Raw genomic sequence first — 15,852 nt, 5'->3', positions numbered from 1 at the left:
AGGCCTTAGCCCAGCAGTGGGACATTAACAGGCTGTTACTGTTACTGTACTGTCTGTTTGTCCGGAGTTATCTTCAAAATTGCTAAAAGTTATCAATACAAATAACTTAATTATAATAATTTAGTTAATTCTAGAGCTAAGTAAACAATACAAATTTGATAATTTTAAAACTATGTTTTACTATCATTTTAATTATTGTGTAAGTGAAAAATTTAGCAAACTTATTTTCAAAAGAAGTTATTGCTATAACGTGGCTGTTGCAAAATGTGTCACCGAAAGACAGGTGACATTTTATTGTATTGCATTGCATAATGCTTTGACCGCTCTAATCGTGTAAAACGTAATTTGTACGTTATGAATCGATATTATTCTCTAATGTTTAATTTGTATTGCGGCCTCGGCGGCTGAATTCAAAGTGTAGCCAACTGCGCAGGAGTTATTATAATGCACAAGTGTGCATTAAATTCTCTCAAACTCGTAATCCGATACGACTGGAGCGAGATCAGGCACATAACCAATGGGTTTACGTTCTTTCCGAGGGAAATAATACAACTTAGTACTAGTTGTAACTGAAAATTTTATATATTACGTTAATAAATAATTCGAAAAGACGTGAAGTCAACTTGTGTTTTATAATAATAATATCCTCAGACTATATTCACACACGGGCATCTGATCCCAAACTAAGCAGAGCTTGTACTATGGAAACCAGACAACTGATATATTACATATACTACTTTTCTTTTGTAAATACATACTTAAATAGATAATTACACTCAGACTCAAGGCAAACGGACATGTTCATGCACACAAATGTCTGTCCTGGGTGGGAATCGAACCCACAACCTTCGGCGTGAAAGGCAAGTATCTACTAACCATGCCAACCGGCCCGTCGTAGGAAACGTATTATTAGTAATGTTAATAATATTTAAATACTGACAATGTTTGTATTTTATGACTGATTCTTTTTTTTGTATTATGTATATATATATATATATATATATATATATATATATATATATATATTTAAAGGAAAGAAGAACAATAAAAAATTAATTATAGTTGTAATTTTATAATATATAATAAATAACTTGAATCTTATAGGATCCGTTTAAGTTTGCGTGGGATGGCAAACTTTAAGCGTCTGCGTATCATGATGTCATCAAAGAAACATACAGCAGTGATCTTAACTTAAAATCGTTTAATATATGGAATATTTATAAATATACAAACATTTCCTAAAAGTTTAACTGTTGTAACATCTTTACTAGATAAGTGCCTAATGTAATTCATTGGTATATGTATGTAGAATAGATACATGCTTTGTTTGTTTTTTTTTATAATATAGATAGGCGGATTAGCAAATAGGCCACGTGATTGTATGTGGTCACCATTGCCCATAAACATTGGCGCTGTAAGAAATATTAACCATCCCTTATATCTCGAATGTCCCACGAACCTTAGCAACTAAGATATTATTTATATAACATAACATATCAACATATGTGTTAATTTCAAATAGATATTATTGTATTGCCATCAGCTTAAGAGTACAGCTCTAGTGCGGATTGGTATTTTCTAATCACCTGTAGATGTATTTTCTTAACCGCCGAGAACAAAAACACAGGTGCCCATTTTATAATAATAATAATAATAATATCCTGGGACATTTTTCACACACGGCCATCTGATCCCAAATTAAGCTTGTACGGAGCTTGTGCTATGGGAACCAGACAACTGATATACTACATATACTACCTTTCTTTTGTAAATACATAATTATATAGAAAACTACACCCAGACTCAGGACAAACAGACATGTTCATGCACACAAATGTCTGTCCTGGGTGGGAATCGAACCCACAACCTTCGGCGTGAAAAGGCAAGTATCTATCAACCACGCCAACCGGCTCGTCATTTTGAGCCGCGTCCATTGGTTTAGGTCCAGGTGTTTTGTTGTTTTGTTGTTTTGTCATTGGGCAATCTATGTATATAACATATTATTATACGTGTATAAGAAACATGAAATCGTCATCGTATCTAATGATGCGCTCAATAACCCGTAGATGCGGCTGAGCTGAAGAACTTAATGCTCTTTTAATGTTATTCAAAACCCACCCATGTTCCGTCCGATGCACAGAGAAAGTGCGTTCGTAAATGATGAACTACACATATGTACTTAGAAAATAATAATAATAGAAATGGCACGTGTGAAAGCTAAACGTTTTACAAGTATATAATGCTAAGTGTTAAGTCATTACAGAGTCAACACTCGTTTATCAATATTAGCCTTATTATCGGTACGGATAGCAACATAATTTATATGGTTTATATTTTATTTTAGTTAGTTTTATATATTATTACATATCTTGTTATATTCTAGCGTCAGCTGATATTTATTTATTGTGTTGTGAGAAAAGGAACGAAACTTTAATCATTAAAATGGTACTGTGCCATATATTATGTTTTTTTTTTTTATAGAATAGGAAGGCGGACGAGCATATGGGCCACCTGATGGTAAGTGGTCACCAAACGCCCTTAGACATTGGCATTGTAAGAAATGTTAACCATCGCTTACATCACCAATGCGCCACCAACCTTGGGAACTAAGATGTTATGTCCCTTGTGCCTGTAATTACACTGGCTCACTCACCCTTCAAACCGGAACACAACAATACCAAGTACTGCTGTTTTGCGGTAGAATATCTGATGAGTGGGTGGTACCTACCCAGACGAGCTTGCACAAAGCTCTACCACCAGTAATGGTGGTAGAGCTTTTGCCTAATGCCTGAGTGTGCCTAAGAATTGTGCCATTTTATCCTTTAAAAAATTTTAATACTATTTCAATATAAAAGGTAAGAAGATCGTAATAATATAGATTAATCAGATGTCACCGAGTTGACATAAGATTACTTTTACCACTAAATCAAGGTAAGAAAGATTATAGCTGTGAATATTTCAATATTAAATTATTATTTTTTGATAGTTAACAATAAAAAGTATTAAGTACAAATTATTTTTAAACAACAATCTTCATACTGTTAAACTGGATATTAACGGGTTATTAATAAGGGTTTCATAACACCACCATTGTAATTTAGCTAAGTATTGATACCATTTCTAAAACGTTACTGTCTATACATTCATATAAACATATATGGACGTGTATATCATTTATTGTACAATATCACGCAAGTAACATTCGTTCGTTTATTTACACATTATTAGATATATTTTGCACGTAACTGAGATCGTTTTACACGTAAGAACAATAGACGACAGATTCGTTGACTTCAACAGTATGCAGACATGCGATTTGTACCTTAAGGTACATAATTCGCCCACAGCTCAATTAAGTTAATACTGTAAACATATATAATGTACTAGCTATCCAACCCGGCTTCGCAGGGGTCAAATAAGGTTCTACAATAAATTTTTATATCGTATCATTATGATATGACATGACATGTCATTATGTCTATTGGTTTAAATGGCGCAAGCCAGTAACGGCGATGAGTTCTGTGGACTGCTGCTAAAAGAATATTTTTGAGTAAAATGTAAACCACATTTGCCAAATCATTTAAAAAATACTAAATTTATTTGTGGTAAAATGGCATAGGCTTGACAACAATATAATTCTTACTTCGATTACTAATAAGAACCATTCTTATTAAAAAACTATTACCAACAATATAACCATTGGCGTACCTGGAGGTTTTTTTCGGTCTTGGTCTCTACTACGAAAAAAAATCGAAAGTTCGGTTTTCGTTTCGTATTTTGAAATTTATTCTATAGAGGTTATGGCAAAACTAAACAGAATGTATTGCATAATAGTATGTAATAAAAACTAAGTATGTACAGAGATTTCTCGGCTTAGATAATTATATGATTTCAATGATTTTTGTTTGAAGTTTCTTAGGTGTCCAGCCTAAAACTTTGTCTCGGTAACCCAACATCCTGGTGTGGGCACTAGATTTTACTGGGGTGGCCACAGCCCACCCAGCCCCTTTGAATATAACATAAATATGTTATACAAAATAACCAACATCTGTTAATTGTTTCTGATTAGCAAAAATAAAGGCGACAAAGTTATAAATTTAAATGAAGCCCAAGAAAACCGAATGCATTCCCGGGTTTGTACGTTAATCTTAGATTAAGATAAGGGTCTAATGCAATTCCACAACCTGAAAACACTTTCAAAACAAATATTACAGTTGCAATATGTAAGGACTTCACCAACAGAAAAAGCGTTTACGGTTGTAACTAAATCGCTTTCGCTGGGCCACTATAAAGTAGGTAACGACTGTTGAAAGTAGGAACGTTGTGCCATCACAGGCACTAACTGGAGTGAGTCTTATTTAAAAAAAAACTTCATTCATAAATAAAAGTTGAATATAAAAATTTCAAATAGATTTATCCAATTTGAATCATGCAGTCATCATGGGTGAAGGAGTGTTATGTACTCCCAGCCATGTTATGTAATAATCTGTATACAATAGAAACAAGATGTACGTATGATGTCCTCTTGACCGATTCCGGCCACGGCGGCCAATCTCAAGAGAGATTAGCCAAATGCGCAGGACACGATCAGAGACAGTTCAGGCGCGGCTTTACTTGCATTTCAAGGCATAGGAGTATACACACTTCTTATATCTGAGTTCCTGCATTTTATAATATTTATCTATATTAATAGTAATCGTTAAAAAAATCGATGAACTGCTGTATGAGTGATGTATTAAAATACAATACAATAAGTGGCGAGTTGCTGGCAACACCTATTATTTCGTAATTATATGGTTTTTTTTTAATAATCTCGTATCTAAATTACTGCGCGTGGGATCGTGACAATAATGCTAACATATTCATAATTACTAAGAATTAACTAGGAATACTTAATAAAAAAAATACTAAACAGAATGTCGGAATTAAAAAAAAATTAACACTGTTGAATTAAGAAAAAAAAAACTTAATTAAAAATTATATTTCAATATACTAAGCAGGTATTAATACGTATGTAGGATTGCATAGAGTGTGGTATTCAAAGTGTTTCCTCACTTAACGTAATGTTGTTTTATAAATGCGAATGAACGCACCTGTATGAATATTTAATTCATTTATCGAATATTATTGTATAGAATAAATACTTTATATTTATATACATATGTATAGTCTAGGCCCGTAAATAGCTGATGCCTAATAAATGGCTATATCTACGGTTATGGGTATTACTTTATTACATTGAAAGTTATAAAGAATCCCAAAATTAGACGACAAAAAAGTGGCTGAGTTTTTTGCCGACTTTTCTTGGGTGAGGGATAATTCTTTTTTGAACCGGTGATAGTTTCTACGTTGAGTACCAATAAGTACACCAAATTATATTGAATGAAGAAATTTAAATTAGATAGACAGGTATAAGTTATTTTGTCAATACAAACAGTTTCTGATAAGATTTTATTTCATTTAACGGAAGATCGAGATAATCGAGAGGGACACATGGGACATAACATCTTCGTTTCCAAGGGTGATAGCGCATTAGCGATGTAAAGGATGGTTAATATTTCTTACATCGCCAATGTCTATGGGCGGTGGTGACCACTTAACATCAAGTGGCCCAGTTTCCCGTCTTACCTATAACATAAAAAATACGGCTTCATTATTTCTATAATATAAACATTAAACGATTTCGGCCACGGCGGACAATCTCAAGAGAAATTAGCCAACTGCGCAGGACACATTCTATTCCCTAACTCTCATAATCCGATGGGACAGCAATCCGACACGACCGGAAAGAGTTCAGGCGCAGGACCAACGGTTTTACGTGCTTTCCGAGGCACGGGAGTGTACACACTTCCAACTTCGAGACTCCGGGCTGCTACTAAGAATTTTCGACAGAAAACTCAATAACTTTTTATTGACCAGACCTGAGATTTAAACCCAGGACCTCCGGGTCCCCGGGTCTTCGGCTTTACATATAACCACTAGACCAACGAGGCAGTCGAGTATATATATATATATATATATATATACAAGTAAATAGTATTAATTGATCATTACATTAAATATTCTTCCAAAATTTGGTACAGCGTTAAATTTTCAAATTAACACTCGATAAATACTTAAGCAGAGATAAATATATAAATTTAATTGTTTAAATAGACAATTGATCTAATGCTTCTAATATTTGTCTATCGTAAATATTCAAAAGACGGCTTGTATAAATTATGTTTAAGACCTTAAGCAATTATTACATTCAATCAAATTGAACCGTTTACTCCTTCACATAAGATTCAAATTCAATTACAAAAATGGCTTAATTAGAATCAAAGCTTAATCCACACTAAGTTATGAACGAAACGCGTCGACATATGATCACGCACACAAACAAACCATCCTTGGTCTTGACATGCGGTCACTTGCCACGCATAATAATAGATTCAAATGATTCATAATATAGCTATAGGTTTACTACTATGACTTTAGTGAGTTGAACGCGCGATATGACTTAGCACGCTTGTTTTGTGCACGTTTAAAAAATAAACATGGTTCCATTTTTAAAATACCTTTGGCGGTAAAAATTATGTCGTGTAAAATGTAGTGATGTGTGTGGGTGTGATAGGATCTTGCTTCAATGTCGAATCGGCGGAACCGATTAGGTAAGTTAATTGTTATGTTAGTCTTGTTAATTCTCATAACTAATTAGGTTTCGTTAACTGACTAAATCGTATTTAATTACATTTATAAAAGTAATTTAGAATTATGTAATATTTTTAGGTGTTAAAAAATCTAAGAGCAGAGCTTAAAATTTCTTATCTGTTGCAATAAACTGGTAACGGACGAACAAAAGCCTCAATTTTATCGAATAAAAAAAAAAACAAAGGTTCTTTCGAAGGCAGCCGCATTGTTTATTATCAGTTCTATCTGAACTGAGCTGCAGGTCTGCATTCCCCGCATACCAGTATTTATCATGAATTTGTTATTGCTACACATTAACCGGTTTCGTATCCTTTTAGGTCGTAGACATAGAAATATATGTTTATTTGCGCGAAGCATAGATTAAAACAATATTAAAGCCATAGTCCATTGACAGAAACGACAGGTAACAGACAAACAGACAGTTAGTATTTAAAACAAATACATAGCTAAAATCTATACTAAACTATATTTATAGAAATAATGTAAATGGGGAATGCCTGGGGGGAAACCGAATTTGATAAAATTTAGTATGAAACCGGCTTGAACCCGAAGGTCCCTCCCTATTTGGGGTTCAAGCTTACTTACAAGTATACTTTTTTATACCTAACACCAGTAACCCCCCACTCCTCCCTAATGGGCTAAAACTAGTATAATAACTTCCAAAACTGTAGTTTCTCTATCCATCTAGTTTTGCAATGGCGCAGACCAAGCAACGGGTCTATGTTTGATCGTGACTTTTGCTTATAAAAAATTTAAACGATTTTTATATCAAGGTTTGAGTGTAGATTTTCCAGTCACGTTTCTCAGAGCGTTTCACCTTAAATTACTCAACTTAATAATAAATATGATAATTAAAATATATAATAGTTGTTCAATTTTAATGTAGACTCATATTTTTATCGTAAGCTTGTAAGAAATTTTGATGAGGTCGTTTATTTGAGAATATTCTGCACAAAAACAACAAAATACTTCACAATTATATATCATAATATTATTAATTTATTATTGTTATTATTTTTTAATTACTAATAATTTAATAATTCTTCAAATTATTCTCCTTACCTTAAGATCTCTATTTCAGACTGTATTATATTATGAATATATTATTCTTAATACACAATCGATAATAATATTATACTATGATTTTCCGGTCAACCGGGCAAGGCGCGAACGTTGACGTTTAATAAATAATTCAAGCCGCGCGATTTCTCGACGGATTCCTGAACGCAGCTGCAACCGTCATCGCCATACATTCGACATTCCTCATTGGTTATGTTCGATTTTCAAATTTGTTCATTAGGATGTTAGGAATTGCTTCTTTAAAGTGGCTTGTCCAAGAAATGTCATGAGTTCGTTACTTTAGAAATAATATAACTGATCAACTCTCTAATATATGATACAATCATTTTTATTTTAACATAGTTCATGCAACTACATCAGTAACCGATAGTTTTTTAATTACGAATGGTTAAGTTCTTACGTAACCATTAAAAAAAAGGTTATATATAGGTATACATGCAACTTAGGGAATCTTTTGAATTATGCCTCATACGAAGACAATTCTACCATCCGTCAGCAAAACGAGTCGTTACCGTATAGTAAACGGCGTGATTTTTTTAAGTGATTTAACCTTATCTATTATTAACCATAACTATTTTATCTGTATTTTATGTGCTCATATGAATGGAACCTTCATATTTTATAAAAACGTACCCATAATTAACTAAAAGAAATAATAATAATATTTAAAAACAGTCGTGTAATTATTAAAGAAATCGTACATAATTTACAAACACAAAAGAAAACAGGGACCTCAGGGAAAAAACAAAAGATTTTTTTTTTATTATTCTCTCTTTGGAAATTTTGAAAATTTGAATTTGAAATGTGTGTCAGTTTTATTCTTATATTAATTTATAGAAGCTAATAATATTTTTTTCCATAAAAAGCCATTTATTTAGAAGTATACGAACAATTCTGATTTGAGTAACTTTAAAACGGATATCTAGTTTGAACCAGTTTGTGAAGCATGTTTTAATTGGCATTTGACGCAAAGCAATTGACGGCGAATTGGTCGATTGATTCAAGGTAATCGCAATTCATTCGAACTTCCCCATGATTGATTTGTTATAGAAGATTAGATATATATATATATATATAAATTAGTATCTCGTACGTCATATATAATTATATCATGAACTAGCTACCCACCCATTTCGTATACATATAACTATTTGTTTACGCGGTGAACGCCAGTAAAACTCCAGATGGCATGTTTTTTTCCGACATCTTCAACAAACTTAAATCTTCCTCATAAATTACTTCGTCTATTGATGAAAAACCTATGAGAATCCATTTGGTCGTTTTTGAGTATATCCCGATCAGAGAGACAGACGCGCCGGGGCACTTTGTTTTGTAATATGTATAGTGGTAATGTTTTACACAGTTACTTGATAGTTACTCCCTGCACTAGATTAAGATAGTAATATTTATTTATTTTATATTTTATATACTCTTTATTGCACACCAATATAGACAAAAATAATAGGAGTAAAACAAAACAAAGAAAAGAAAAATGTACAATAGGCGGCCTTATCGCTAAAACAGCGATCTCTTCCAGGCAACCTTTGGTAGAGGAGAGAGATAGGATGGTAGGGGTGTACAATTATTTAATACATAAAAAAAATAAAAATAGATACAATATATATATGTATATATACGATACATAAATAAATATTCCATAAATATATAATTATATAATAATATAATATACATACACATTATAAATATATACATTTACATACTATAGATACTTACATAATAAATAAAATATTTAATTGCAGTATTTCTTCATGAAGCAAGATAGTGCTCTTTTATCATTTTTTTAAAAGAAGTTATAGTTGGTGCACGTCTTGCTTCTAGTGGAAGAGAGTTCCAAAGACGAATTGAATGGACTGTAAATGAGTCACTATAAAAAGATGTTGTATGAGGTGGTATTTTTAAAATCAAATTCTCTTCAGAACGAAGATTATGGCTATGTGAAGAACTAAGAAATTGAAAACGTTCTTTTAGATATGAAGGAGAAGACGGATTGAACAGAATACAGTACAGAAGTTGAAGGATGTGAGTATTCCTGCGAAGCCGGATTGGGAGCCACTTGAGCTTTTTACGAAATTCAGAAACGTGATCATATTTACGAAGACCAAATATGAATCGGATGCAAAGATTTTGGAGACGCTCAAGTTTATTAAGTTGCTCCTCTTTTAGATCAAGATAACATGCGTCAGCATAATCGAGAATTGGTAGTAGGAGTGACTGTGCTAACATAATTTTGTAAATGTAAAGGATATTTTTATTTATGTAAATTCCTCACTGCTGCATTTGGACCGTACTCCACCACGCTATTCCATTGTAGGTTGGTAGATACATATGTCGAGTTTGAATCCACAAACATCGGATAAGAGTCACGCGTTCTAACCACTGGGCTATCTCGCCTCATAATATATAATGAATAATGTATTTATGCACTACTTCTTAATAGGCCCTGCACTAGACGAAGATAAATACTCATAAATAACCCCCCACCTTTTGTTTAACTTTGAGGCTACTAAATATTTTGATCTAAACTGCATCATTTTCCTATGTGAAGTCGCAAATTCTAATATCTTGGGAACAAACCCCTGTGTGGAGTAATATAATATTAAGCAAATAAATCCCGCAGTCTGAAAGCAGGCAGATTTAACAATGCCTTGAAAGAGAGATGGTAGTCGTTCTTGATACCGGCGTAGCTGAGGCCTCTGCCTCGAATTTTGCGGGCAGCGGGGCGGCGGCGGCGGCGGCGCGGCAGCGGAGCGGGCAACGCATACCTGTTCTCCAAACTAGCGGGCAGATCGCGCGGCACTATAGCGGTGTAGTGTTGTGTTCGTGGTTGTGTTGTCGAGATATTTGTTTTTATTCGCGAACGAAATGTCTGAAAAACGGCGACATCTTTTTGATTCAAATTTATTCCTAACGCTCGATTTATTGTGGCCAAAAGAAGAAGTGGATCCCTACTATAGGGCAAGGAAAACAAATGGCGAGTTTTATCGAAATTATGAAGAACAGAGACAAAATCCCGACAAATTCTACGACTAATAATTGGTTAATTATTCTTCTATTTTTATGGTTCACATCTTTGCTGTTCCATATGGGTGTCCTCTCAAAGATTGCCGAAATAATTAGCTCTTGCACGTCCGAAGACATTTTGATACGTCACAAAAAAAATGTACAACACTATACCTACAATGCAGACGCGCAACGCGGGCGGTCACCGCTTGACTGGAGTGCACCGCTCGTTGCCCGCCCCCGCGCCGCTCCTGCACCGCTGTATTCGAGGGCCGGTCCATTTGATTATACGCGTAAGATCCTGCCGCTCCCGCGCCGCCGCCGCCGCCGCCCCGCTGCCCGCGAGATTCGAGGCAGAGGCCTGAAAGCGGTTATCATAGTTCTCTACACGTACCGTAACCGTAACAGCCTGTGAATGTCCCACTGCTGGGCTAAAGGCCTCCTCTCCTCTTTTTGATGAGAAGGTTCGGAGCTTATTCCACCACGCTGCTCCAATGCGGGTTGGTAGAATTCACATGTGGCAGAATTTCAGTGAAATTAGACACATGCAGGTTTCCTCACGATGTTTTCCTTCACCGTAAAGCACGAGATGAATTATAATCACAAAATAAGCACATGAAAATTCAGTGGTGCTTGCCCGGGTTTGAACCCACGATCATCGGTTAAGATTCACGCGTTCTTACCACTGGGCCATCTCGGCTTTCTACACGTGTTCATACATAATGTGACCATATATTCAGAGTAAGTTTTTACGTTGAAGTAATTTCGAGGGATCAAGTGGTAAATAAAACTTTTCACTGTTCACACAACTAGACAAAATTGATCGCTTTTGGATAATCACTTCCACACTATATATACCCAGTAACGAATCTAGACAGCGCGATTCAGGAATGTGACAGATTCAATCAACGCCATCTATCTATACCGAGTAGTAGCATACGCCATTATACAGCAATTCAACGAGAATCTATAGTTTGATTTTGATCGTGCGTGACTGAACCTTGACATTTCGGATGTAACCTTGAAAATACTTCCGACAGAAGTACGTTAGCATTTATACATTCCTTGTAATTTGTCGTATACATACAATAATTTATCTGGATCGACCAGGGGTTTTGTTACTATTCAGTGTTTGTAGCCCAGTCATTACGTCGGTATATAAATAAAAAGTATATAACCTCAACTTTCGTATCGTGACAAAAAGCTAAGTTATCGCAAAACTAAACAAAATATGCCCCCTTTTTCAAGATGGCTGAGACAGCTCATTGGAAATCTTTAGTCGACATTTTTAAATTATAGAATAGGTAAAAAGTTTCCTCGGTTCACATACATTTTGAGTATATGACTGGACATTTGTACATACGACTGCACTATTACATAAAATCCCAGCAGCTCCGCAGCTGAACGTGCAGGTTCCGTCACGATGTTTTCTTTCACCGCCAAGCACGAGATGAATTATAAAAACAAATTAAGCACATGAAGATTCAGTGCTTGGCCTGGGTTTGAAACCGCAATCACCAGTTAAGATTCACGCGTTCTAACCACTGGGCCATCTTGGTTCTGTTAACGCAGTGTCCGAAGTGTTAAATGTCAAGCGACCGCAGTGTGAGGAAGTGCAGTCAAGTGCGCTCAAGTGCACTTAGCTTCGGGACGGGTGTATAATGTATATATTACACGTCCCTATTTGTCTTGCTCTTGCTATGGGAAACCTTTTACGAATCGTTGAATTTATTCATCAGGTTTAACGAATTTGCTCTTTGAAATATCTTTATTTGTAGTAGACACGACGTGTTGTAAATGAAATTAAATGGGGAGAGGTCAGTTTTACCCATAAACATTTGTATACTTTGTTTGTATGAGTCATATTGATAATGCGCGGTCTATTGGGATTAAAGTTAAAAACTAATTATTCATCCCAACAGGCCGAGGCTGGCTTACTGAGGTAAACCGAGTTGTGGTATCATGATTAAGGTTTTTATTACCCGCTTGTAATTATTCCGCTTCCAATTATTTTCTTATTTAGTAAATAAACCAGTAATAATTTCGTTTGTAGTGATGTACTGGCTTGAATATACAATACTTAGAAACCTCAAAGCCAGCCTCTCACCATCGCAGTGAGAGCGTTACCGTGCTACAGCCCACCGCAGACCGTAAGCTCGCGGACCGTGACCGGCTAGCGGACCGTCTAGTTAAAACCGTCACTTGTAACGCGTTCTTTTTAACATGTATACAAATGTCATGAATGAATAAATCTCTGTGGCCCAGTGGAACGCGTGGGTCATTACCGAAAGTCACAGACTAAAATTCGAGAAAATTCTAAATAAACTTGATCCTTAACAGGCGTGTAAGGTTTTGTTCAACAGGGTGACATTTAAAAATGAATGAAAAAAGCAAATGTATTGGACGTCCCACGTCCCACTATTTATAATTTATACAAATAATTTAAATCTGAACAATTAGGTTATTTGTTTGAATCTCTGGATTGATAGTAAATAAAATATAATAGTATCTATTGTTATATATTGTTTCGCATTCGCATCAAATCAAACCAAAATATACTTTATTCGAATACTTATAGATTATAGTTTCATTCGAAAAAATATTTTTACATAAGCGAGAGCGAGCGAGCATTTTATTAATTAATAATTATATAAATAAACATATACAGAACATTAAAAAACTGGAATGAAAATAAAAACTATTTACGCACAGTTAATGTTATTACTGTAACGCAGTGAATGATATCGAATCAATATTAGAAGCGTAATTGTATACCTACACATATATACTTACATGTATTTGGAAACATTTCAAATATGTAGTAACTACTGTGCTACTTACCGGTTCTTCTCGCTAGAATCTATCCAACCCTCTTAAAAAAGCTCTTGTTAAATTCTACTTGAATAATGTATAATTTAATTTGATAACAAAAAAAATTATGTAAACTTAAATCATCCACACTTTCGAAACATTATGTACTCTGTTATTGTACATTTTTATCTTATATTTTAGGTAATATTAATACAGAGATTTTTAATTTGAATATTTAAAAATAATAAATAATCGAAACTAAAATTCATCCAAATGAAAACTACTACTATTACCATCTATTTTTACACACTAGTTTATAAATAATTCGTATATAAATCATGACCGCGTGGAATGCTGGCAAGAATGTTAACAGTATATCCCCGTTAAATTGCCTCTAGAGGAGTGGAGGCGACTGTGTTACTACTTTAAACATTTTTTGCACAGTCACCCTAAAACACGTTTAGCTAAAATGTATATTTAAGATTATCACGATACTTTCGCCATTTAAGATGTCGCGAATCGGATCTCATGTTCACGAATGAAGCTTATGATACAATCAAATATCGATTCTTTAATAATCTCTTAATTTGTATATACATATTCCACTAGCCTTAAATATGTTAATGTGTTTTTGATAAATGAGGAGACTCATCGAGAGTCATTAGTTTCTTTGCAGTTCAATATTCTACGATTTATCGAGTTAATATGTTAGTATTAGTTATTACTGTCTCGTTGATCTTCTGACTAGATATGAGGCCGCAGATCCCGAGGTCCTGGGTTCAAACCCCAGGTCTAGCCGATGTTAAGATATTGGAATTTTCTGTTGAAAAAATCTCAGTAGCAGCCCAGAGTCTGGAAGTTGGAAGTGTGTGCACTCCCGTGCCTCGGAATCACGTAAAGCCTTTGGCCCTGCGCGTTAACTCTTTCTCGATTGATTTGGTGTCGGATTGTCGACCCATCGGACTATGAGAGTGAGAATAGAGAGTGCACCTGTGTTTGCACACAAACTTGTGTACTATTATATCTCCTGCATTTCGCTAATCTCTCTTGCGATTGGCAGCTGTGACTGAAATCGGATAGGATATCATCATCTTGTTAATATATAGTTGTTAATAAATATATAAAATTTCAGTACCGCGCTGTCTACAATTATATTAACGTTATAAATCAGTACAGCGCGAACGTAGTTAAATAAAAATCTCTGTTATAATATCATACATAAAGCGTACAATAATAAAGAAGTATCTTATAATAATATACATAAGTAGAACTACTGTAAACTATACTTACAAACAAGTGGAGCAATTAACATCAACCTATTTCTATCACGACTGATTCTAGGCAGGTTAATAACAAAAGAAACGTCCATTTTCGTTAGAGCCCTCTGATTGTTTCGCTGTTAAATGTTTGCAGGAAAACGAAACCAAACACAAAAAATAAATAAAAAAGTCATAGACTAAAATAAAAGTATAGTTTATATAATGTAAGACAATATGCAGTGGAATAGATGAAGGTAAAGATACATATATGAATATATTTAAAGTATTACTAAATAGTATCCTAATATTTTATATAATAGTAACAATTATGAAAATTCGTATCATCCTCGTATAGCTACTGAATAAATCGCACAGATAATAACAAAAAGACGATTATTTTGTTTTTGAAATCGGTTTAGAAACGTAATAACACAAGCACAGTCAATTTCGGTAAACAAGTTACGACCCAAAAACGAAATAATACAATAAAAGTCCGTTATAGCCTTATAATAGTTAAGTTTATTTCGATATTAACCGCACTATTAACCCTCCGTTATTGCAGTGTACTTAATTTTACACACTTCATATTACAAATTACACACTTCATATTGTTAGCATTTTGTGTAATTTAACTTTATTACAGTATACTTTCAAATCGACGTGCTTTCTTCATTACGTCATCAAGTTATTCCTTATTACGCTAATTTCATTAAAATGTTAATTCATTTATATTTATTACTAGCAAAACCCGCGGCTTCCGTAACAGCCTGTGAATGTCCCACTGCTGGGCTAAAGGCCTCCTCTCCTCTTTTTGAGGAGAAGGTTTGGAGCTTATTCCACCACGCTGCTCCAATGCGGGTTGGTAGAATTCACATGTGGCAGAACTTCAGTGAAATTAGACACATGCAGGTTTCCTCACGATGTTTTCCTTCACCGTAAAGCACGAGATGAATTATAATCACAAATTAAGCACATGAAAATTCAGTGG

General features: G+C 34.4%; 1 protein-coding gene across 3 annotated transcripts in view; it reads left to right on the top strand.

Moving 5' to 3' along the window:
* Positions 1–15,852, top strand: part of LOC126777047 (serine/arginine repetitive matrix protein 2) — an 84,736-nt gene that overhangs the window by 18,928 nt on the left and 49,956 nt on the right. The window contains exon 1 of one of the 3 annotated variants that reach the window (XM_050499909.1): positions 6,446–6,653. The exons of the other annotated variants lie outside the window; for them this stretch is intronic. Coding sequence (XP_050355866.1) covers positions 6,629–6,653 — 25 coding nt within the window. The 5' untranslated portion in view covers positions 6,446–6,628. Of the gene's footprint in view, positions 1–6,445; positions 6,654–15,852 lie in introns of those variants that run through there. 3 annotated transcript variants of the gene reach the window in all.

The sequence above is a fragment of the Nymphalis io genome, chromosome 2 (assembly GCF_905147045.1).
Source record: "Nymphalis io chromosome 2, ilAglIoxx1.1, whole genome shotgun sequence".
Lineage (NCBI taxonomy): Eukaryota > Metazoa > Arthropoda > Insecta > Lepidoptera > Nymphalidae > Nymphalis > Nymphalis io.
Note: the sequence above shows the minus strand (reverse complement) of the source record. Positions and strands in the feature narration are given on the sequence as shown.